This window comes from Acanthopagrus latus, chromosome 15 (assembly GCF_904848185.1).
Source record: "Acanthopagrus latus isolate v.2019 chromosome 15, fAcaLat1.1, whole genome shotgun sequence".
Classification (NCBI taxonomy): domain Eukaryota; kingdom Metazoa; phylum Chordata; class Actinopteri; order Spariformes; family Sparidae; genus Acanthopagrus; species Acanthopagrus latus.
Window position 1 is genome coordinate 10,982,505 of NC_051053.1, and position 22,973 is coordinate 11,005,477.

General features: G+C 41.0%; 7 protein-coding genes and 1 pseudogene across 7 annotated transcripts; 2 read left to right on the forward strand and 6 right to left on the reverse strand.

Moving 5' to 3' along the window:
- The first annotated feature begins 187 nt into the window (after window positions 1–187).
- Window positions 188–3,136, forward strand: mgme1 (mitochondrial genome maintenance exonuclease 1). Its single transcript, XM_037122868.1, has 5 exons — window positions 188–1,075; window positions 1,185–1,419; window positions 1,502–1,634; window positions 1,823–1,953; window positions 2,998–3,136. Exons 1-5 carry the CDS (start codon window positions 559–561, stop codon window positions 3,035–3,037), a joined length of 1,056 nt encoding a protein of 351 aa, XP_036978763.1. The 5' UTR covers window positions 188–558; the 3' UTR covers window positions 3,038–3,136.
- Window positions 3,137–3,242: 106 nt separating this feature from the next.
- Window positions 3,243–5,618, reverse strand: si:dkey-76k16.6 (uncharacterized protein LOC566817 homolog). Its single transcript, XM_037122870.1, has 5 exons — window positions 4,916–5,618; window positions 4,701–4,820; window positions 4,511–4,619; window positions 3,785–3,911; window positions 3,243–3,674 (listed from the first exon to the last, which is right to left on the reverse strand). The coding sequence occupies exons 1-5, from the start codon at window positions 4,991–4,993 to the stop codon at window positions 3,275–3,277; spliced, it is 834 nt and encodes a 277-aa protein (XP_036978765.1). The 5' UTR covers window positions 4,994–5,618; the 3' UTR covers window positions 3,243–3,274.
- A 147-nt stretch (window positions 5,619–5,765) lies between these two features.
- Window positions 5,766–7,781, reverse strand: LOC119033166 (glycine N-acyltransferase-like protein 3). The gene is made up of 5 exons (XM_037122871.1): window positions 7,659–7,781; window positions 7,447–7,554; window positions 7,244–7,352; window positions 6,777–6,909; window positions 5,766–6,672 (listed from the first exon to the last, which is right to left on the reverse strand). The coding sequence occupies exons 1-5, from the start codon at window positions 7,731–7,733 to the stop codon at window positions 6,276–6,278; spliced, it is 822 nt and encodes a 273-aa protein (XP_036978766.1). The 5' UTR covers window positions 7,734–7,781; the 3' UTR covers window positions 5,766–6,275.
- Window positions 7,782–8,515: 734 nt separating this feature from the next.
- Window positions 8,516–11,142, reverse strand: LOC119033164 (glycine N-acyltransferase-like protein 3). Its single transcript, XM_037122869.1, has 5 exons — window positions 10,924–11,142; window positions 10,705–10,812; window positions 10,487–10,607; window positions 9,936–10,068; window positions 8,516–9,828 (listed from the first exon to the last, which is right to left on the reverse strand). Exons 1-5 carry the CDS (start codon window positions 10,996–10,998, stop codon window positions 9,429–9,431), a joined length of 837 nt encoding a protein of 278 aa, XP_036978764.1. The 5' UTR covers window positions 10,999–11,142; the 3' UTR covers window positions 8,516–9,428.
- Window positions 11,028–12,514, reverse strand: LOC119034047 (annotated as a pseudogene).
- Window positions 12,214–14,614, reverse strand: LOC119033170 (cystatin-C-like). The gene is made up of 3 exons (XM_037122874.1): window positions 14,344–14,614; window positions 13,169–13,282; window positions 12,214–12,599 (listed from the first exon to the last, which is right to left on the reverse strand). The coding sequence occupies exons 1-3, from the start codon at window positions 14,539–14,541 to the stop codon at window positions 12,522–12,524; spliced, it is 390 nt and encodes a 129-aa protein (XP_036978769.1). The 5' UTR covers window positions 14,542–14,614; the 3' UTR covers window positions 12,214–12,521.
- A 68-nt stretch (window positions 14,615–14,682) lies between these two features.
- LOC119033158 (epoxide hydrolase 1-like) lies at window positions 14,683–17,499 on the forward strand. The gene is made up of 10 exons (XM_037122850.1): window positions 14,683–14,743; window positions 14,836–14,904; window positions 15,003–15,216; window positions 15,300–15,480; window positions 15,557–15,766; window positions 15,845–15,974; window positions 16,280–16,491; window positions 16,667–16,775; window positions 16,862–16,987; window positions 17,095–17,499. Exons 2-10 carry the CDS (start codon window positions 14,882–14,884, stop codon window positions 17,291–17,293), a joined length of 1,404 nt encoding a protein of 467 aa, XP_036978745.1. The 5' UTR covers window positions 14,683–14,743; window positions 14,836–14,881; the 3' UTR covers window positions 17,294–17,499.
- A 2-nt stretch (window positions 17,500–17,501) lies between these two features.
- Window positions 17,502–19,462, reverse strand: LOC119033167 (MAD2L1-binding protein-like). Its single transcript, XM_037122872.1, has 3 exons — window positions 19,030–19,462; window positions 18,449–18,732; window positions 17,502–18,363 (listed from the first exon to the last, which is right to left on the reverse strand). The coding sequence occupies exons 2-3, from the start codon at window positions 18,500–18,502 to the stop codon at window positions 17,866–17,868; spliced, it is 552 nt and encodes a 183-aa protein (XP_036978767.1). The 5' UTR covers window positions 18,503–18,732; window positions 19,030–19,462; the 3' UTR covers window positions 17,502–17,865.
- Window positions 19,463–22,973: the final 3,511 nt, after the last annotated feature.

Here is a 22,973-nt window from a genome sequence, read left to right on the forward strand (position 1 = left end):
TCCTAATGACTGAAGATTTAAACCCCGCCTTAGAGTGAATCTAACTGGGCAGCGTCGAAATGAAAAATGCTGTGATTGGTTCATAACCTATTCAGTCACATCACATTTTCCTAACCTGTAGTTTAATATAGTTGTATGCTTTATTATAGCCACCTATTAAACTACGTTACGTTTCGTAATCTTTAGCAAACCAAGAGATGAGGCTTAATGAGCTGTAAAAGTAAACGAAAGTGATTCAAATTAGCACCACCGTGTCAGCAACCACACGGATGTATTTCAATGACACGCTCAAAAAATGTGGGTAATGTAGTTTTTAGCGTTACACAGGCACACAGCCCGGAAGCCGGAAGTTTGCGCAACCGCAGTGGCGCGTCGTTCAGAAACAGGAGTGTGTTATCAGGACGAGTTTCACTGGAACATGTTGGGGCAAGTACCGTCACTAAAATTTAGTCAAAAAGCTTAACTATACTGTAAAAACATTCAAACTTCTCTAGGTACACACAGTTACTAGCTATTAAGTTACAGTTCGTTTAAGTTTGTTGTGAAAAAGTCGCCAAAATGTTAGTTCTTAAACGCGTGGTGTCCGTTGGAGGCATCATTGTCCCTCAATGCACCTCCCTCTCTGTCAGCTGTTTTTCTGCTTGTCATTGTTTAAACTCCCCAAAGAGACACAGCCCGTACAGCTCAGTGGACAGTGGGCTCTACTCTTCTCTAGTGAAGTCTGTCATGTCAGTTCGGGTCAGTTCTCAAACTCCTGAGACCCTCCAAGCGGAGGACGAGCACATTTATGGACCTGTTGTCAAAGGTCAGACTGCCTCCCCAGGACCAAAGATGAGAGAACCTAAAACCCTTCACCCCTTTTTAAACTGCGAAGAGACACCGGATTTAGAAGAGCCAGAATCAGGACAGCCAGTCCGGATTGCATTAAACCGGGGCCAAGGCAGGTCTTCAGTGCCGAGTGTGACCCGCATCCTTCAGCAGACGCTGTCCCCGGATCAGATCTTCTACCTGGAGAGATGGAAGAAGAGGATGATCGCAGAGCTGGGAGAGGAAGGTTTCAAGCAATACAGTCAGAGTGAGTTGTTTTCACATCAATGTAGCCTGCTATTGATTTATGTTGTGGTGAAAGGAAATGGGGGAATTGTGGGGTTTCTAGATAATTGACCCAAGGTTGTGGTGTTCAGATTTATTTAGGCAAGGGAAGCTTTTCCATTCAGCTGTTGAGGAGGTTCTGACGTCAGGTACAACACGGAACAGGAGCCTTTCAGAGACACCAGAGTATCCACCTGATGTACAAGGGTACATGGACAGCATCTCTCACATACTGGAAGATGTGGGTGCAGTGAGAGCTATTGAAAGCACTGTGCAACACGACACACTGAACTATTTGGGTGTTGCGGATTGTGTCGCTCGCTACAGGTAAATATCCTGATCTGCAGACAAAAGTAGGCTTGTTTTTTTTTTTTTTCCACAACAGACTCACCACCATGTCTGTCCACAGGGGTGTACTGTGTGTTATTGACTGGAAGACTTCAGAGAAGCCCAAACCATTCCTGAGAAACACCTATGACAACCCTATTCAGGTGGCAGCCTATGCCGGGGCTTTGAACAGTGATGCCAACTACAAATACCAGGTAATCTTCTGTGATACATTATGTCATGATGCTCTAATTCCATGTGTCTTTCCCAGATTGTTTAACTGTCTCTCAGCCTGAAGTCAGATTCCTTACTTAAAAGATAATAGATGACATCTTTATAAAAATGTGATGCTTGCTGCATATTACTGTTGACCTCATTACCCAAAGATCTCCTGTTATTGCAGGTTGAAAATGGACTCATAGTAGTAGCCTACAAGGATGGTTCACCTGCCCATGCTCACAAGTTGAGCTCAGAGCTGATGTTGGAGTACTGGAAAACATGGTTGGTTCGTCTGGAGGAGTTCACAGAACAGAGGTAAAGAAGACACAACAGTTTTTTATTGCCTAGAAAATATTTTTAATTCTTGTTTCACTTTGGTTTTTAATAAATCACAGATTTTATTTGGCAACAAATGCATTCGTACTGTTTGATTATTTAGATATTTTCCTCATGTCATCTTTTGTATTTGCCTCCATAAAAAATGAAAGTATCCAATGTTAAATGTAGTTCCAGCAATACATTTACTCATGTATCAAAAGTACATTTAAATTCTACAAATGTTAACATGTATGTATATACTGCATACAATGGGTTCACTCAGCCTTCAGATTATCAGAATGTCAGTTTTAAAAAAAAAAAAAATTTAAGTGATTGCTGATAAAATAAAAATGTGCAACTTTGGCTCTGATTGGCAAAGTAACTAGTTACTTATGTTATAAAATAAATGCACTAGAATAAAGAGTACAATATATTTGCCTCCAAAATGTAGAGTGGAGGTACAGTTTTGGGTACAGTTCTGGATTAAATGTACTTCACATCACATTCCATCACTGATGACTGAAGGAGAAATTATAAATGTAATCGAGAATTTATTAATAAAAATGTAGTCACAACTTCAGCCTGTAGTTGAGCAATGGCACAGAGGCCTGAAGCCTGACCACTTGTTGTAAAGCTCTTGTAAGCATGTAAGCGTTGTCGCCACTTTAGCCAACTTTCTATCAGTTTTACAGTTAGCAATCCTCTCCCTCCCTGACCCTGCTCTCTGTGAATTCACAAGCAGACAGGCATGCCTCTCGCTGTCCTCGCTGTCCTGATTGGATAAAGTTGGCCTGGGTACCAGAGCATCCTCTTTTACTGCATGAGCAGAGGGAGGAGAGACATGAGTTACTGACCAAACACTGTACAACAGTGATTTTTGTTGGCACGCAAAGAAATTTGACACTTGTTTAAGAAAAAAATATATCACTTACAACAGCTTTAACTAAACAAATCTGATTACTAAAGATTCGTATTATTTTGTAAATACAAGGTAATACTTATGCACATCGGTTAAATCAATATTTTTTCTTTTCATTTCAGATCCAGTCATGCCTCAAGTGCCCTCTCAGAAAAGAGATGAGATGGATGATCTGTTGGGGCATGTCCATGAAGCAGGTTATTTCAGTTCCATCTACTGAACTTGACCTAAAATACAACATCCTCCTAAGCTTTCTCACACTAATTTCTGTCTGGCATTTTCTGTTAGTGTCACCACCTGTCTGTGTTACAAATGCACAATAAGTACACATTCAATCAAGGGGCTTAACAGTTTTTTTTGTTTTTTTTTTAAACTGTATTTCACCCAAATTTGAGCTATTTAAAGCTCATTGAATGAAAACCATGTTGCCCTGTATGAGGGATCCTCAGTGAAGCCCATGTTTTTAAAGAGTTTGTAGGAGACAATGTTCTCCTCCTCTATGAAGCAGTACACTGGGAGGCCCTGAGCGTGGAGTTTCTTGGCCATGGCGCTGATCAGGATTTTGGCATATCCCTTCCGTCTGTGCTCTGGCAGAGTGTACAGCATCCCCATGGCACACGACATATATGTCAGGATCCAGGCCACAGGCTTTGAGTCTGCATCCAGCACGCAGCAGGAGGGGTAGCTTGCAAGCATGTTCCGGATCATCCTGACAGACTCGTCGCTCTCGGCAAACTTCCACGTCTGATTCACCACACCAACGTGCGATTCATCGACAGAGCTGAGTGAGATCCCTGAGCTGATGTAGAACAGAGAGGAATCCTGTTATCTAAATGAACTAATACAAGTTAGGATAATTTTTCATATACTTCTAGACACTTAAGATATCACTGTATGAATAGACTCTACCTGTCTATGGAGGGAAGGTTTGACACATCCTCCAGCATCATCACATGACACACTGACCTCTTCTGGCTGGGCAAACATTTTTCTGTCGCCACTGCTTTGATTATGTCAATGTGGCGAAGGTTGACTCCTGGGAAAGATGCAATACAGTTATTTTTTTTAATGGAAAAGCTATTAATAAATGTGTGATATTGTTATTGGTATTTCTTTTTATTTCTGAATAAAATTAATTCTTTAAACGGCATTAAAGATTCTCGTCATCCAGTCTAGAAGAAGTTATTTCAAGCTTGAAAGGACAAATGTGCAAATGTCCATGTATCTGGAGTACAACAATGTCACAAATGCTGTTATTTAAGTATGCTTTTAGATTTGTCAATCTGTGCTAAGTTTGTACAACATAATAATGTGAAAATATTTTTCTAATCAGTTTTATTGTTCTAAATCACTTTTGTTTTGTATGGCTTGGCAGTGATACACTGCCATAAGGACTTTGGACTATGTGGATGAAATTATGGATAATAGAACGGAAGATAATTTAACACCTTACAGGCAGTTGTGCAAAGAGCAACCATGCTGTGCTGTCTTGTCATTCAGCAAAGATCAGTCCATCAGTGTTGTGATCATAGGACCACTTTGTAAAAGCCATATGCCAAAAAGAGAACAAAAGGTCAGAGAACTTCCATGTTATTATTAGGAAACCATGACAAGAACAAAAAGGCATTGTGTTACCGAAACAAAGGTATCTGCTCCAGTCAATAACAGAGGGCTTCCTAATGGTTTCCTCTAGAATACCTTCATCAGTCGCATAAACTGCTGTGTCTTTAAAGAGATCCCCTTTCTGGAAGAAAAACAATGATGTTGCACTGGAAATATAAAGAAATGGTATAGTATGTATGGGCCTCCATAGATCAGTAGTTACCTGTTCACACACTGGTTTGAAGACAATGACACTGAAGTCTGGCCATCTGTCCACTAAAACCTTTATAGGGTCAGCTCTGACCCCGTCTGGTCTGTTCAGCAGGACCAGATAACCGTAAGCCTTCAAATATAAACAAAGTATTTACAATGACGGCCACACAATGAATGATATTGCACGTTTCATTTCAGCGTTATGGGCTACCTGACTGCACACACCTGTAGTGACCGAGGGAAATGTCTCTTCAGCTGGCTCTCGGTTATTTTCAGCTGCTCTTCGGTCAGTTCCAACGCCATTGCTGCCGTTATTTTACAGTCTGGAATATCACAGAAACTGCTCCGTGGCACAGTAACGCTCGAGATGTGACGTCGGTAAATGTATCCGGCCGAAGTCGGTTCAGAGTCGCACTTTCGACACGTGATTTGAACATGGACAAAACAAAATCTGCTGTACTCTGTACTGTACCGCCTGAAGGATACTGCTGGTTAATCACAAACCTTCACGTCACCAATTAGGTTTCTTAAAAAGTGTTAAAGTGAACTCTTAAATTGAAGCGCAAGGCCACATCTTATAAATCCACGTTTGAATACTGCTCAAGAGTGTGTTTAAGAGGTGTTGAATATGTAAAAACAGTAAAAAGAAAACACATGAAAAAGTGATGTAGTTGAACCTGGGCCGAACTGACACTGGGACCTATTGCAGTATCCCAGTACTTAAAAAAATAAGATAGGTAAGTACATCTGAAAACAGGAATAAAACATGGTGTGCATGACTTGTCTTTTATTTTAGGGAACCATGGCTACCAGTATTTGCATTGGTGTGTATAAATAGAGGTTACTGCTTTAGCATATACAGGAACTTCCTTTTAACATCTGCTTTGTGGACAGAAAGCAAAACATGAATCACCACGGCTCAGTTTTTTTTGGGATATCCTACATAAAAACACAAGTGATCAAAAGGTGACATTATTCTACTATTTGTTTCAATTAATGCCTCATATACCTCCATTATTAGTTTCAGCAATTTATACTCATTGACAGTGTACAGGCAGCATATCACCAGGAAAGATTACAGTTACTTAATCATTTTTATTTACTTGATAACTCACAGTCGCCAAGATAATATGTTGGCAGTTCACCTTTCTGCAAACCACTATCAGGTTCACATTTGTATGTGTCATAGGCTACGCACCATTTCAACAATATTGTCATGTCATGTTCACATTACTGTCACATCACGAGGTGGAGGAGACGGCTACCAAGCCAGTGACCACAGTTCAAGACTGCGTTTCAACATTTCCAAGTACTAAGCCACTGGATATATTGGACAAAGGACCACACTGTTTCAACATTCAGCGACAATCTAAAGCTGTTTCAATCTAAAAATATATTTTTTGACAGGAAATCATGACATCACCAGCTGTGTTTTTAAGCCAAAAACATGTTTTTTTCTTATCCTAACCAAGCGTTGTTTGTGCGTCAACCTGACCAGACCATAAAATGTCAAACTGAGCCTATTTTAAAGTTGCAGCAATAGGTTGACTTGACTGAGTTGTTAGTAATCACAATGGTTCAAAACTCAAAAGTTGAACTCAAACCAAGCTGCCCTGTAAGAGGGATCCTCAGTGAAGCCCATGCCTTTGAAGAGCTTGTAGGAGACCGTGTTCTCCTCCTCTATGAAGCAGTACACTGGGAAACCCTCAGCATGGAGTCTCTTGGCCATGGCTCTGATCAGCACTTTGGCGTAACCTTTCCCCCTGTGCTCTGGCAGAGTGTACAGTAAGCCCATAGCATAGTAGTCATAAACCAGAATCCAGGACACCGGCTGACCCTGGCTGTCAGTGATGCAGCACGACGGGAAGTTGCTGATGAGGTCCGCGATGTTCCTGTACTTCTTGTTCCCTCCAAACTTCCAGTTCTTATTCACCAAGTCGACATGAGAGAGGTTGAGGGATGAAATCCTTGATTCAAGCTCACTGATGAGAAAAAAAACTATGATCACTGGAGAATCATATTAGATACATAATCTCTGATGCAGATTTAAGTGAAATACCTATACATTTTAATGAACTGACCATACCTGTCAACCTCTGGTGAGAGCAGATGGCTGGTGTCTGGCAAATACATAACATGCCCCAACATATAGCTTCTATTGTTCACGTCCATGTCAGAAGATACTTCTTTGAGCATGGAAGCATGGGAAAAATCAAATCCTACAGGACAAAAAAAAAAAAAGGGTAATATCATCCTGTTAATTGCCTTTGCAAGGGGTTGCACATAGTGGAGGGTGTATTCACATGCCTCACTGTACAAATAACACAACTACAGAGCAAAATGACACCATTACTGCATTGAAGAGTTTAAAAAGTATATGATCAAAACTAAAAAGTGGAAGCACTCCAGACAGAAAAACAGTCTCTGTTGGTATCAATCTTTGTATGAATATCATTTGTGATGCATTACTGTTACATAGAACATATACTGTTTTTAGAAAATGCATCATATCTAATAACAGCCATCATACTACTTTCTTAGCTCAAAACTCACCTCCGATCATGAAATAAGTGCTCCAATCAATCACATTCTCCTCTGTCAGCATTTTCCTTAAAATCTCTTCATCCTTACTGTAGTAAGTCACTTCCAAAGCTTTCTTGCTCTGCAAAGTCAATACAAAACTCAGCCATCATTTCTCACACAAACATTTGTGAAACCTAAAATGTATCCAGTTCTCCAATGAGACATAAACTCACCTTGGGGTCTGGTCGGAAAATGATCACCTTAAAATCAGGCCATGTATCAACAACCACCTCCAGAGCATTTGGCTTGTCCCTGTTCATACCACAAAGGGCACCATGCACCTAAAAAACATGGAGTTACAATTGCTTGTAAGATGACAGACAGACTGTGTTACATGCTGACATATTTAGACTGTAGTGTATATAAATGCCTTCCCCATGTCTACCTTCAAACTCTTCGGGAAGTGTTTCCGCAGAACTCCTTCAGCAGTCAGTAATTCTTCTTTGTTCAGGACCTTCATGTTGTGGTGGTGAATACATGAATACAGCTCACCCCGTCTGTCTGTCAGAACCCATGAGCTGTAATAAAAAGCCTTTTTTTATCAGCCTTTATAAATCATTAACAGGCAGTCATGTCAGCTACACATGTATCTGTAATGCAAGCTAACCAAAACAACAACCGAATAGTCAATGATTACAACCTGACATTCAAGATGTGATGATTGATTTGCAACATCAACTGCTTTGAGAAACATGTATACACACACACACACAAACACGCACAACAACAAAAAGCTTGGTGTTTTGTTGACTTGAAGAACTACAACCATGTCCCCCAGGGGTACACTGGGTATTTGGAGTGCCAGAGCTGGGGGCTGTTGCTACCAGCTATCCAGTCCCTGTATTTACCAAAGTGAGAGCTGTGTCCATATACTCAACATACAGTGTGTTAGACTCCACCAGATGACGAAGTTCTGCTGGCTCGTCTGCTACATGACCTCCGGGAGGCAGCTGTGTGTGAAGCAGTCAGGACGAGGTGCTCTAAGTCTGAGGCCATGGTCAAGAAAACGTCCTGTTCAAGAGTGGTGGGAAAGTGCAGCATAACATGAACAGACGGTTTGTTGCACCTGAGCGTCATGGTGAAGAAGAAGCTGCGCCGAAAGACAAAGCTTTCGACGTACCAGTGCATCTATGATGACCGCTGCCACCCTGACCCAACCCTGCATGAGCTGATGAAGATGGATGTAAGGTCTGGACATCAAAAGCTTAGCAAGTAAATGAATTTACCACAAGGACACATTCATGAAATGCAAATGTTACTTTAATGTCAATTCAGAAAGAGCATGTGGTGTGAATAGGCATTATAGGGATAATCTCAAGTTCAGTGCATACATATTTGTCATTTGCCTGGTTTAGTGTGTGTTGAAAAAAATTGAAAAAAGATAATTTACTTCGACATTGTTTTTCAAACACTGGTGATACAGACAATTGAAACACTTTGACTTTCAAAGGTTACTGACATGCAGTGCGTAAGTCACTGTCACATTATAACATTTATTGTTATAACATGTTTTTTTTTTGTTTGTTTTTTACATCATAAGTTATATTCCTGTTAACTTACAACATTATAAAAACATTTCTTGCTATAACAATACACATTTCATGTAATGGGGGACCTGGCAAGGCTTAATGACTGACGGATGGTTCTGGAGAGCAAAACATGAACACTTTTGTAACAGGACTCCCAGGTTTCATGTTTAACATGTTATTTTCATAATATTATGTGATACTCATCAGTGTTTCTTTTTTTATGACTCGGCAGCATCACACTGCCATGCAAATAGTGTTTCTTCCATATGATATTAATCCAATCTCATCACGGATATTGTTTATTAGTGTGTTCCTTCTAGCTCCATGCTCTTACCATTCAGAAGCTGTAATGGCACTAAGGTACTGACCTTTGCACTCATAACTCTTTGTTGTGTAAGAATATAATATAAAATGGTGCAATATCTCTCTCAGATCATTAAATGACTTGCACGAACAATGGTAGGACATACGCACAGCATTGTCACAACATAAAATTGAACCTAAAGATTAAAAAAAAAATGTTTCAAGAAATGTTAAGTTTCAACATATCCCTTGATTTTCCCAACATGTATTTCAGTGATTGGGTTGACTTGACTGAATTGTTAGTAATCACAATGGTTCAAAACTCAAAAGTTGAACTCAAACCAACCCGCCCTGTATGAGGGATCCTCAGTGAAGCCCATGCCTTTGAAGAGCTTGTAGGAGACCGTGTTCTCCTCCTCTATGAAGCAGTACACTGGGAAACCCTCAGCATGGAGTCTCTTGGCCATGGCTCTGATCAGCACTTTGGCGTAACCTTTGCCCCTGTGCTCTGGTAGAGTGTACAGTAAGCCCAGGGCACCGTAATCATAAACCAGAATCCAGGACACCGGCTGACCCTGGCTGTCAGTGACGCAGCACGACGGGAAGTTGCTAATGAGGTTTGTGATGTTCCTGTGGCCCTTCTCATTCCCTCCAAACTTCCAGGTCTTATTCACCAAGTCGACATGAGAGAGGTCGAGGGATGAAATCCTTGATTCAAGCTCACTGTTCAGAAAAAAAAAAACTATGATCACTGGAGAATCATATTAGGTAAGTTTTCACTAATGGAGATTTAAGTGAAATACCTTAACATTTCAATGAACTGGCTGTACCTGTCATCCTCTGGTGGAAGCAGATGGCTGGTGTCTGGCAAATACATAAGATGCACCAAAGTATAGGCTCTGTTGTTGACTTCCATGTCAGAAGATACTTGTTTGAGCATGGAGGCATGGGAAAAATCAAATCCTGCAGGAAAATAAATGATTCAAGAGCGATATTATCATGTTAACTGTCTTTAACATGAGTTACACATGTATATGTTTGCATCACAGTTTTATCAATCAAGCTATACAATTTTTTGCCTGTGACGTAGATCATATACCATTGGATAGTTTAATAAAAATGCATCTTATTTTACAAGCCACCATACTGGCATAGTGCAATATGTCGGCACTGTCAGCGGGTGTGTATGTATGCATGTAAACTCAAGTTATCTGAGTATCTTATGTATTTTCTGTGTACACTCTTGTTTGCAAAATAATGGTTGCTGTCAAACAACGGCATTAAAACAAAAGGTACAATATTAACCTACAACGTGTAGGAAGAGGAAGTTCAAAGTGGAATAAAGTGGAAAAAGTCCATCTCTGCAAGGCTCAAAACTCACCTCCAATCAAGAAATAAGTGCTCCAATCAATCGCATTCTCTTCTGTCAGCATTTTCCTTAAAATCTCTTCATCCATACTGTAGTATGTCACCTTTTTCATGAACTCCAAAGCTTTCTTGTTCTGCGAAGTCAATGACAAAACTCAGCCGTCAGAGCCCACGCAAACATCTGGGAAACCTTCAACGTAACCCGGTTCTTCCAATGGGACGTGAACTCACCTTGGGGTCAGGTCGGCAAATGATCACCTTAAAATCAGGCCATGTATCAACAACCATCTCCAGAGTAGTCGGCTTGTTCCTGTTAATGCCGAATAGGAAGCCATATACCTAAAAAGACATGGCACGGAGGGCGACGGTGGTTTACGAGTACATACAGGCTGCGCCGGCATGCTGACATATTTAGACTGGAGTGTTTATAAATGGCTTCCCGACGTCTACCTTCAAACTCCTCGGGAAGTGTTTCCGCAGAACTCCTTCGGCAGCCACTAGTTCTTCTTTGTTCAGGACCTTCATGTTGTGATGGTGAATACAGCTCACCCCGTCTGTCTGTCAGAACTCATCTGCTCTGACAGAAACGAGTTCGGCCTTTATAAATCATCAACAGGCTGTCATGCTACTTACAGTATGTCACTTCCGGAGCATTCGGCTTGTTCCTGTTAATACCACAAAGGGCACCATGCACCTAAAAAACATGGAGTTACAATTGCTTGAAAGATGACAGACAGACTGTGTTATATGCAGACATATTTAGACTGTAGTGTATATAAATGCCTTCCCCATGTCTACCTTCAAACTCTTCGGGAAGTGTTTCCGCAGAGGAGTGTTATATATACACACACACACACACACACACACACACTCAAACCAACGCGCCCTGTATGAGGGATCCTCAGTGAAGCCCATGTTTTTGAAGAGCTTCTAGGAGACCGTGTTCTCCTCCTCTATGAAGCAGAAAACTGGGAAACCCTCAGCATGGAGTCTCTTGGCCATGGCGCTGATCAGCACTTTGGCGTAACCTTTGCCCCTGTGCTCTGGTAGAGCGTACAGTAAGCCCATAGCATAGTAATCACACACCAGAATCCAGGACACCGGCTGACCCTGGCTGTCAGTGATGCAGCACGACGGGAAGTTGCTGATGAGGTTTGTGATGTTCCTGTGGCCCTTCTCATTCCCTCCAAACTTCCAGGTCTTATTCACCGAGTCGACATGAGAGAGGCTGAGGGATGAAATCCTTGATTCAAGCTCACTTTTGAGAAAAAAAAACTATGATCACTGGAGAATTATATTAGGTAAGTTTTCTCTGATGCAGAATTAAGTGAAATACCTTCACATTTCAATGAACTGGCTGTACCTGTCATCCTCTGGTGGAAGCAGATGGCTGGTGTCTGGCAAATACATAAGATGCACCAAAGTATAGGCTCTGTCTGTTGCAATTTGTCAGTCGTAATATCAGGCAGATTTATAGGTGGCTGGTATTGGCTATGAGTTTTTCCTTCCTAAATTCACAAGACCGATAGATTTATTTATATGGCCAATGAAAGATAGGATTCCTGAAAAAACAAACTAACAAACAAAAAACCCCCAAACTGAACACATTTTCAATTAAAAAAAAAAAATAAATAAAACAGAGGCCTGGACAGCAAAAGTTTGATAACTTAATGAATTAACCACATGGACACAGTCATGAAACGTCAAATGTTATTTTAATGACAATTTAAAAACAGCGTGTGGTGTTAATAGGCTTTATTAGGCTGTTCAGTATGTAACTATTTGTTATTTGCTTGATTTAGAAAGTATGCACTGAAAAAAGTTGCTATTCTAAAAGTTAATTCACTCCCTCATTGTCAGTCACTACTGGTGATTCTGGCATCTAAAAATACTGACTTTCAAAGGTTACCAACATACAGTGAAGTAGCACAGGAAAAGAAATTAAAATCTTAATACATGGTTACATGGTGGTTTCGTCTACAGGAAATTACACGTTACTCTTTCTGAAGGTTATTCTGCAAGCGTTGAAGAGTTTCCACATTGTTTTCTTAACTGCATTTCTCCTCAAGCAAAGAGATCTCCTGAAGCCATGGCCTGCTCCACACTGTGAATTTGCACTGGTAAGCCTGTGGAAAGAAAAGTTCAGAATACACATTACACGCACACACAGTATATCATGAATCTTTAAGATCATGTCAAGTTAAGATTAACATAGCATTTATTTGTCTTTAAGAGGTCATGATGGCCTTGATAACCACTGTAAAGATATCATCCCCTGCTCAATGTTCAATGATCATGATTATTTCGTGATTAAATATTTACCCCTTTTAGGAGCCTATGATTATTGATTGACTGGTGTTGAATTATTTGTTTCATGTAGTCATCTGGTTAAAATTCAACTGTTTTAATGTATTTGCTTTTCATTATCATTAAACAAATACATCATAATCTATTATGGACTACATGTGATCAAGTAAGAGGATCACTTTCAGGCTCCTAGACAGTTGTCCTTGCTTCACTCCACTTTGTCTGACTTCTCTCTACCATAGCAGCAACAAAAATAGATGGTTCAAAGAGGAAAAGTAAAGAACTGTTTCACAATCTGACAGTTTGTACACTACTTGATGAGCTTTCACATTGTTTCTTAAAACTCCTAGCCTGGACTTATGTGGTTCCCTTTAAATCAAGTCATTACCCGAGCCTTGGCTGCGTCTTCGTGGACGGCACACACGTTGTCACTTGCACTGCCCTTTCTGCAGGGGGTCTTCCCCATTTGCACAGTTATGACGTACTTGACGCCAGCAACCACCTATAAGGAGAAATGGATGTGTCATGGATATACATATCATTGTAAACCTTAATGATAAAGCACTGTAAAGCAAACAGATATCACGACAATACTAAGACACTGCCATCATCCACTCATCTCGTCAGTCAAATACTATTGACGTGTCACAGAGCTGTGTCATTATTTAGAGCGTTTGAAATTGATCGGATCAAGTAAACGCCTTACAGCTTTGTTAATCCTGTCAGATTTGTTATATAACTTCATCCCAGACAGAAAGTCAGATACAGTTTTTGGTTTATTTATTTTAATTTTTAACTACACAGTACTTTATTTTTTGCACAATGCATTTAATAATTACACAGCTCTAATTGAATATGCCCATTGCTTTAAAAAAAACAAAACATATCTACATACGTGTTTTTATCGTTTTAATCATCCATTGTTAGTTTTTCTATTTTATTACTTTGTATTTTATCATTGGGTGTATTTTTAAAACTTTAAAACTCTGGTTTTGATGACGTGTAAATACATACACATAAACTTAGACTTATTATTATTATTTATTTTTTTTTCTTACTTTATTTCTCATTCTTTTTTATTCATGTGTCATTCATTTGTACTACTGTCTTCACAAATTGATTTGCATTCTAACTATTTTTACTTATTATTTTACTTGTTGACTTTCTGAAATTGAATAAAGAAAGGCAAACAAAACAAAAAGGGGAAGCTCATTTACTTCACATTGGTAAAGTCTAACGGGACAGGGCAGGATTTAATCGGATTATGATGTTTGTAGTCTAACAGACCAAAACATGTTGTTTCACTTCATTTGCCCTGTCCGAACACACTCGCTATTCAATCATATGTCTGTGTATATACACAGGCATGTAATGGAGGCTTTAAGTAGATCAGGGGTGAAAATTAAACTCACGTTTGAAACAGGCGTCGGGCCTGCTGCGAGTATTAACACAACGGCCGTTACTAACACCGACATACACTAGACTATCATGGTTTCACCAGCTAGAGGGTCACTCCAAGATAAAGCCTGTAAACATGAATACATCTTATTAGACATTACTCACCTGACTCTGAACTCTCACCACCTCTGCCACTTGGCTCAGGTACGCGTCGTTGCTGCGTCTGTTGTGTTGGACGACGGCGAAGTTCAGAGCATCCCTCGCCCCGGCGTCATTCACATCTATGTCCCGGAAGCCCCCGACCATGGCACCAAGACCGACGGCGAGAACCGCCGCGAGAGTCGCGAAGACAATCTTCCACATCGTGTTTCAAGCTACGAAAACACAGCAAAACAACAGGCCCGTCGTCTCCGCCTTGTTATATAAACAACGACGTCACGTCTGCCCTGCTCGCCGGGAGTGGCACATCTCGCAGCCAATCAACAATCTCTGCATCGCAACCCCCCCCCCCCCCCCTCCAGAAAATCCAGTTTCACTTCTGAACGCAGTCAACGAAGCAAACACGGTACGTATTAGTTTGTTTTTGGTGAGTTTGTGGACAAGTTTGGAAGCGCCGTCCGGTAACATGAGTCATTTATGTCCTCTGCCCTACTGCAGGTCGGTTAAACAATCACCTGTGAGCTCTCACCTTTGGAACGGCACTATGCAAAGACTACAGGTTTTAAAGTAAGCACGCACCTTCCACTAATATTAAGATTTTATTGATAAGTAACTATTTGTAATGATATCAGAAATGTCCTCTGATATGTCTCCACACTTTGCAGGGAAACTTTCTCTGGCTTGGATGCTGTCCAGCAGCAGCTGGCCATAGGCTCAGCCTTGGTAGCAGGAGGGATCCTGGCATTCCTGCTGCTCAGAAGAAGAGAAGTGAAAAGTATTCCTCTCGGTGAAGGGTGGTGGGGAGCAGGAGAGAAGCCACTGTTGGAGGATGAAAAAGTCTATCCCTTTAAAGTGCAAACCTCAGATGAAGAGATTAAGGTCCTTATGAGTTGTTAATTGAACATTTCATCAAGAACATACAAGTACCAATAATGAGGCAGTAACTTGTTAATGTTCAACAGGACCTTCATGAGCGCATCGACAGAGCTCGCTACTCTGATCCTTTAGAAGACGGCGGCTTCCATTACGGCTTCAATTCCACTCATCTCAAGAAAGTGGTTTCCTATTGGAGACATGAGTTTGACTGGAAGAAACAGGTGTCAGTGCTGAACAAGTACCCACACTTCAAAACTAAAATAGAAGGTACACACAGCCTACAGAGTGATCCCCAATGACAGGAATATTTGGCCACTGTTTATATACGTTTGCTTCAATGCAGGATTGGATGTGCACTTCATCCACGTGCGCCCTCCACACCGTGAGAACCAGAAGGTTCTGCCTCTCATGCTCGTTCACGGCTGGCCCGGCTCCTTCTACGAGTTCTACAAGATCCTGCCACTTCTCACAGAGAACCAAGATGGTCTCGCGTTTGAGGTCATATGCCCGTCTATCCCTGGCTACGGCTTCTCAGACGCCCCTCGCAAACAAGGTAGATGATGAGAAATGAGTGGACATGTTTCAGCTTGGGCGGCAGATGTTTACAAATGTGCTTCCCGTGTTTTTTCAGGATTTGACAGTCTGGCTGCCGCAAGAGTTTTCCTGACTCTGATGGAGCGTTTAGGGTTCTCCCAGTTCTACCTGCAGGGAGGAGACTGGGGCTCCCTGATCACCACCAACATGGCACAGATGAAGCCTCAGTGAGAGACAGCAGAACAAGCACTTACACTCCACAACTTAACCACTGCTGTGGAATTTACACCACCCACTTTTTTTTTAGAGGGAGCATTGTGACATCTTTACACAGATTGTGAAACAGTGTTTGCACTGTGACTAAGCGACCAAAAATCACTGACACTACAAATTGCCAAAGACTGACTGGAGCAAATCATGATGATGTTTTGCTGAGAGAAAAACACTACAAATACTTGTAGTTCTAGCTCTAAATTGACACTTAATACAAAAAAATGTGTTGTCATCTTGTTTCACGATGTCTCTTTTCCAGGTGTGTGAAAGGACTGCACTTGAACATGTTGAATTCAAATAGGGGATTCAAAGTGCTGATGTCCCTCATGATCGGTCCTTATCTGCCCTTCCTGGTGGGCTTAAGCCGGGAAGATGTTCGCCGGTTGTTCCCTTTCTTTGAGAAAAACGTCTGGGAGATCCTGAGGGAATCAGGATACCTTCACATCCAGGCCACTAAACCAGACACTGCAGGTGGGGACATACATGACCAGGAAACAGAGTCAGATCTTATTATAACTCTGACACTGTTTACAGGTCAAAGATGAACTCACTGTTCTGCAAAGACACCACGTGAAACAATCCAGCTGTTGCTAGTATCTTGTAATCTCAGTGTGTTGTTATTTCAGATCTAAATCTGTCTTTACAGGCTGTGGAGTGAATGACTCCCCTGTAGGCTTGGCGGCCTACATTCTGGAGAAGTTCTCCTCCTGGACCGATCTCAGTAACAGAAATCTGATGGACGGTGGGCTGGAAAGGTACAAGAAGGAGTTCAGTTTTGCCTTCTTATTATTTTCAGCTTAAGTATAACACAGTTGTTGATTCTACATGGTTTGTTGTACAGGAAATTCAGCCTGGATGACCTTTTGACAAATGTCATGATCTACTGGACCACAAGCTCCATAGTCTCCTCCATGCGCTTCTACAAAGAGAACCTTAAGAGCAATCCTAACAACAGAATTGATGCAAAGTATGTGACCAAACCCTCTTACGATTTAAACCATGATATCACCGCCTTTTAGAGCACCATATTATCATATCGTGTTGTAACTTATAAAGGTTTGTGATTGGTTTTAGGACAGGGATATTTGTGCCCACTGGACTCGCCACCTTCCCTCATGAGCTGATGCACTGCCCGAAGTCGTGGGCACAAATTAGGTATCGAAACATCTACTCCTACACTTTGATGCCTCGAGGTGGTCACTTTGCTGCATTTGAGGAGCCTCAGCTGCTAGCTGACGACGTCATTCAGTTCATCAAAAAAGTGGAGAAGTGAACCCGGTGATGCGATTTCAGACAAATGTCATATTGATACATTTGTTTTTTTTATTGCTTTTGTGTTTGCGGCACTGTCAAAATCATGTTCAGGTTTTAATTAAAGGAAACATATACACAGATGATACTGGCACATACTGGATCAAAGAAAGTAATATACTGCACTCACCCTTTCAGGTTATGTTAATTAAAAATATATAACACCAATATTATGTGTGTTTTGTGTTTATTGTCTTTAAAAAGTTAGTGATCTGTAATGCAAAAACATTCTTCATAAATATAAACATTAATAGAAAATGTCCTTAGATTTAATCACCTGACAACAAAGCTTCAAGAACACATTCCCTTGGTATTACAGAAAAGATAACACACTGCTGGTGTCCTTAAACCCACCATTGTTTAAATGTGCATACTTTTACTTTTTAGTCAGAGATATAAAAAAGAAACCCATAATTTTTAAAATGTAGACAGTTGAATTCAAAATTCATTTGAAGCATTAAAATGTAATTCTAGTATTTGGGCTCCAGAAACTGCGCTCCAATCTTTGTACCTCGCTCTTTCCAACATTCTGGCTCACTTGCTGAAGCCCCTGATAGCCATGGGTGCCTGAAACCACACATAATCCTGCCAGTCTGAACCCTCTGCCCTCTGTCCCTTACAGGTGCTGGGGTCAGTAGACAGAGCAATGACTTGGTTCTTTACTCGGGTTGGCACTTTAAATTGTAGTTTAGGGCGAAACCAACCCACACCACAATCCCGGTGAGCCAGCACCAACACTGTGGTGGACATTAAACGAACGGGTTTGGTGTCGGACAAAAGATCAGCTACGAAGAGTGTGCGGAAGAGCTGCCTTAAGCAGGAGGATACCCGCAGACATTGATCTCCACTGGCCACGACCAGAGCCTCCATGTTGATCTCGTAGATCTCTTTGGGGAGGACGAGGGAGCCACCCATTAGCAGTAACACGCGGGGCACCCTGCTGATGGAAAACAGCACCTCCAGCTGCTGCAGCACCTCCTCCAGCTCCTGAAGGGTCTGCTGACACTTGCGCCCGTCCACTGTGTCTTTATCCTGACAACCAAACACTTTGACTTGATTTCATATGCAACACAACAGCAATCTTCATTAATGAAGATATTATGTGCAGTTAGAAAACCTGCACTGAGGCTTGCTGTTTCCTCTGCGAGTACACCAGCTGGTCATATGTCATGGGTAGCTGCTGCCTCTGATAGAGAATGCACTTCAGGATCTCGCTGACGAAGCGGCAGCAGCCTTGCTGAGTTGCAGTGCCGGGGAAGACCACGCTCACAAGGCCCTCCTCCCGTGCCCTTCTCACCACCTCAGCATCACTGGCCTCTGTGTTATTGTGTTGTTTACTGGGAGTCACATTGGAATCTTGCACACTGGACTGTCCAGAAGTCCCTTGTTCTTGAGTGTTGTCTGTCCAAATGATGACCAGAATAATGTCATTAGGGTGTACAATGGACATGCCGTGTTACATTTAAGCTTGGTAAATGTTCATGAAATCGAAAGAATCGTACTTGCCTTGTTGAGCTTAATGTTTTGCAAGCAAAGTCTAACAAAAACTTTGACTTTATCAAAACAGCTACCGCCATAGCTTAGCTAACGTTGAATTTAATAGCAGGGCAGGGTTTTACGACTCAACCACTGTGAAATTAGCTCACATAATATTGTAAATATGTTCACGTAGTACAAAACAAACAAAATAAAACTTACCATAATTGGTCAGGTACAGCCACCCTCTGAATTTCTGGTCCACCAACTAATTTTGACTAAATCCGCTGGTTCTATGTTTCCCATCGCGGCACGGACAAGGCTGCTGTGCCACTGCAGCAGACGACGAGCTAACATCTATGCTACATCCATGCTAGCTGCCTCATCGACCCGCCAACGTCGCGCCGCGGCACACCTGGTCAACAGGTGAACCAGCAGGTTCAACGTCTCTGCGTTTTTTGGCCTTTTCTTTGTGACATCCCGTTATGTTCAATCAAGTAGCCTAGTTTGCGTGTAGTGACAGTAGCAATGGTTTGTTGGGTGTTAGGTGATGAAAACGACACCTGACCTCAGACCCGCCATGTGATCACGCGTTGACCAAGATGTCGCCATTGTGCTTTCAACTTTGTCACTGATGTATACAAACCTAGTTTGAATAAATAAATAAACAATGCTTAGCCTGGTGGTGGGAAATTTAAGCCTGACGGGAAACCCTGCAATAAATTGTTGCTGACTTATTAATTTAAATAACCAGAGCTCTAAATTTTAAGTATAGCCTGTCTGATTCTCAATCAAATGCCGATACCGATATGTGAATAAGTAAGTGAATGAAAAAATTCTGATATCAATAGTACGGTCAGTATGTACAGTTTTCTTTTGCAAAAATCCCTCAAATGTATTTCTCAAACACTTAAAAAACAGTCTAACAATAACATTTACTGTGTAAAATGACACAAACAGTTAACGTCACTTGGAGTTGAATCATTATGAATCACAAGCATTTTTTCTGCACTATAGTAGTGTCTCATAATAGTATCTAAAAAGGTTTTCATGATGGGGCATGTTGGGCAACATATATGGAATACATACATTGAAATATCTGTGGCTTATCGCAAATGAGATCACACAATCAATATATCTGTCTGGCTCAACTTTTCAGTAAATGTAGACGGGTAAAAAGTTTAATATTTCCCTCTCAAATGGGGTGGAGTGGTATCAAATAAAGTCTGTGGAAAGAAAAGTTCAGATGATGTATTTGCAATAAAACGAAAATGTAATGCAATATATTAAAATGAAATACTAGTGCAAAATATGCTAACATAGGGAGCCCTAGAGGTGACACGTTTTTTTTTTGTTTTTTTTTAATCATACCATGAATATATAAAGAGAACAAGATTGATAGTGGGAACGACTTTGTTGACATGGTAATTTTTTGTTTTTATACCGTCGGGAACATAGACATAATATACGTATTTTATGTCTATGGTCGGGAGTCTGCTAGGCTAGGGTGCTTTATTTTGAGAAATTAGCCGGATGCTGTATGCCGTTTCTGTGTCTCTGACTTCCTGTTGGTCCGGTCTGCTCTGTGTAACTTGTTGCGGCTTTTATCAAAAATAAATTAGGCTTCATTTGCTCGCGGCCACATGTGATTTGTAACACATCTGCTACTAGGGGATGGAGAGTGAAGTCAGATTAACGAATGGGGATGCTTTTTGGTAGGTTTGCTAACAAGAAGGACGGCATCCCCCCTCATATCGCCTACTGGCTGGAATCATTAACAAGTGCCGTTTACTTCAACAACTTATTATAACACTTCTCAGAAGCAACGTCGTATGGTACACAGTCGCCATCTTATTTCACTCTGACCTCTCTACGTACAGTGTTCACAACGACCTGCCTTATACAACAGCGTCCCCTTGTGGTATAAAGAGCAATAGTATATCTGTTGTATACAATAACAGAACACAGCAAACTGTTAAGTGCCACTGTGAAGAATGCCGTGAGAGTGTGTAAAACTGAAGGTATTTTAGTAAATTTAGGTTTTCTGTCACAAATTACACATGGTTATAATACCGTATGCACCTACATCCATAGTTAATTGTTTGTCCTGATTGCCAGTAGTCACTGCTGCAACGTTATTTCATAAATTAATTATAACCAAACTACTACTGTCTTGACAACTCCTCCATCATCATGGCTAGCCTAATAGCTAATAAAACCTACACCTGGACACTCATCGTGGCTCATCAAAATACCTATTACATGTACCTCTTACCGTTACACAATAACAATAATAAGACACTTTATTAACTTTTATTAATTAATGAATCAATTAAAACTGTGAGGCGGTCTCGATCCATGATAATAAGCCTGCATTTAACCGACGGCGACTGTTAAATTACGTCAAAAGCGCAACTTAAGAAAAAACGATTCATGTCACCTCCTGGGCTCCGCACTATCATTAATTCATTGACCAAATCAATTAAAAGATATTCTGCACTTCTGAATGACTTAGAGACACAAACCATGCACTAAACTGACAACAAAAAATAAGAACGAACCATGTGCCTTTCTGGAGGTTTGCTAATAACCAGTTATGTTATGTAAACTCTGCCGTTTCTCAGCTTCGTTTTACCAAGAGTCCTATGCCTCTTAAAGCGCTCTGGTTTTACCCTTCGCTAAAACAGGAACCCCGAACCGATATCTGGGAGTCACTTTCAAAATAAAAGCATGTCAGAAAGTAACACCACTGGCAAATCTTACACAAACTTTTAGCAAATAACACAAATTGGGTTATTTACACAGTTATTAAGTATGCTTTTACAGAGCCATCTTAAAATAGAGTAGAATTATGTAGTAAACAAAGTAGTGTTGATACTCAAAACATGTCTTATTATTTAGATTCTTCAAAATAGCCACCCTTTGCTTGTATTACTGCTTTGATCTTAGCATTCTCGCAATGAGCTTCATGAGGTCATCACCTGAAATGGTCAGGTGACTGTGGAGGCCAGGTCATCTGGCGCAGCACTCCATCACTCTCCTTCTTGGTCCTTCTTGGTCAAATAGCCCTTACACAGCCTGGAGGTGTGTTTGGGGTCATTGTCCTGTTGAAAAATAAATGATGGTCCAACTAAACACAGACCAGATGGGTTGGCATGTTGCTGCAGGATGCTGTTGTAGCCATGCTGGTTCAGTAGCGCTTGATGGTTTTTGCGACTGTACCTGGTCGACACATTCAAAGTTTTTTCAATTTTCACGACTGACTGACCTTCATTTCTTCAAGTAATGATGAACTGTCGTTTGTCTTTACTTCGCTGATTGGTTCTTGCCACAACATGAATTTTACAGTTGTCAAATAGGGCTGTCAGCTGTGTACCAACCTGACTTCTGCACAACACAACTGATTGTCCCAACCCCATTAAGAAGGCAAGAAATTCCACATGAGAACCCTTACAGGGCACACCTGTGAAGTGAAAACCACTTCAGGTGACTACATCATGAAGCTCATTGAGAGAGGGCTAAGGGTTTGCAGCACTGTCAGCAAAGGGTGGCTGCTTTGTGGAATCTAAAATATGAAACATATTTAGAGTTACTTCACACTTTTTACTACATAATTCCATGTGTTCATTCATAGTTTTGATGCCTTCAGTGAGAATCTACAATGTAAATAGTCATGAAAATAAAAATAAAAAAAACATTGAATGAAAAGGTGTGTCCAAACTTTTGACTGGTAATGTATATACACACATACATATATTTACCCACATACAATATATAAATATACTATCCAATACTGGAAAGTCATGGTGTCACAACCTAATCAGCTAATTAACTCAAAACACCTGCAAAGGTTTCCTGAGACTATAAATCAGTGGTGTCAAACTGATCCAGTAAAGGGCCATGTGGCTGCAGGTTTTCATTCCAACCAAGCAAGAACACACCTGATTTGGATCAGGTGTGTTCGTGCTTGGATCAGTTTACTCAGTTTACTGGATCAGTTTGACACCACTGCTTTAAATGCTCCCTCAGTCTGGTTTGGTAGGCTTCACAATCATGGGGAAGACTGCTAACATGACAGATGTCCAGAAGACAGTCAGTGACACAGTAACACTGTTTCTACCCTCTCACTGAGCTTACATAGTGCAGAAACAAGATACTGGGGATGG

Coding starts and splice junctions, on each gene's coding strand:
- mgme1 (XM_037122868.1), top strand. CDS start 559: ATGTTAGTTCTTAAACGCGTGGTGTCCGTTGGAGGCATCATTGTCCCT. Junction 1,076..1,184: donor TTTCAAGCAATACAGTCAGA/GTGAGTTGTTTT, acceptor TGTGGTGTTCAG/ATTTATTTAGGCAAGGGAAG. Junction 1,635..1,822: donor ATGCCAACTACAAATACCAG/GTAATCTTCTGT, acceptor CTGTTATTGCAG/GTTGAAAATGGACTCATAGT.
- si:dkey-76k16.6 (XM_037122870.1), bottom strand. CDS start 4,993: ATGGCGTTGGAACTGACCGAAGAGCAGCTGAAAATAACCGAGAGCCAG. Junction 3,912..4,510: donor GAGCAGATACCTTTGTTTCG/GTAACACAATGC, acceptor CATCTTTCCCAG/GAGTCAACCTTCGCCACATT. Junction 3,675..3,784: donor AACCTTCCCTCCATAGACAG/GTAGAGTCTATT, acceptor GTTCTACATCAG/CTCAGGGATCTCACTCAGCT.
- LOC119033166 (XM_037122871.1), bottom strand. CDS start 7,733: ATGAAGGTCCTGAACAAAGAAGAATTACTGACTGCTGAAGGAGTTCTG. Junction 7,353..7,446: donor TTTTCCGACCAGACCCCAAG/GTGAGTTTATGT, acceptor TTGACTTTGCAG/AGCAAGAAAGCTTTGGAAGT. Junction 6,910..7,243: donor CACTTATTTCATGATCGGAG/GTGAGTTTTGAG, acceptor TTTGTCCTGTAG/GATTTGATTTTTCCCATGCT.
- LOC119033164 (XM_037122869.1), bottom strand. CDS start 10,998: ATGAAGGTCCTGAACAAAGAAGAACTAGTGGCTGCCGAAGGAGTTCTG. Junction 10,608..10,704: donor TTTGCCGACCTGACCCCAAG/GTGAGTTCACGT, acceptor TTGACTTCGCAG/AACAAGAAAGCTTTGGAGTT. Junction 10,069..10,486: donor CACTTATTTCTTGATTGGAG/GTGAGTTTTGAG, acceptor ATTTTCCTGCAG/GATTTGATTTTTCCCATGCC.
- LOC119033170 (XM_037122874.1), bottom strand. CDS start 14,541: ATGTGGAAGATTGTCTTCGCGACTCTCGCGGCGGTTCTCGCCGTCGGT. Junction 13,283..14,343: donor TGGTGAGAGTTCAGAGTCAG/GTGAGTAATGTC, acceptor TTCTCCTTATAG/GTGGTTGCTGGCGTCAAGTA. Junction 12,600..13,168: donor AAGACGCAGCCAAGGCTCGG/GTAATGACTTGA, acceptor TTCTTTCCACAG/GCTTACCAGTGCAAATTCAC.
- LOC119033158 (XM_037122850.1), top strand. CDS start 14,882: ATGCAAAGACTACAGGTTTTAAA. Junction 15,217..15,299: donor CCTCAGATGAAGAGATTAAG/GTCCTTATGAGT, acceptor AATGTTCAACAG/GACCTTCATGAGCGCATCGA. Junction 16,988..17,094: donor AACAACAGAATTGATGCAAA/GTATGTGACCAA, acceptor GATTGGTTTTAG/GACAGGGATATTTGTGCCCA.
- LOC119033167 (XM_037122872.1), bottom strand. CDS start 18,502: ATGACATATGACCAGCTGGTGTACTCGCAGAGGAAACAGCAAGCCTCA. Junction 18,364..18,448: donor AACAGCAAGCCTCAGTGCAG/GTTTTCTAACTG, acceptor TTTGGTTGTCAG/GATAAAGACACAGTGGACGG.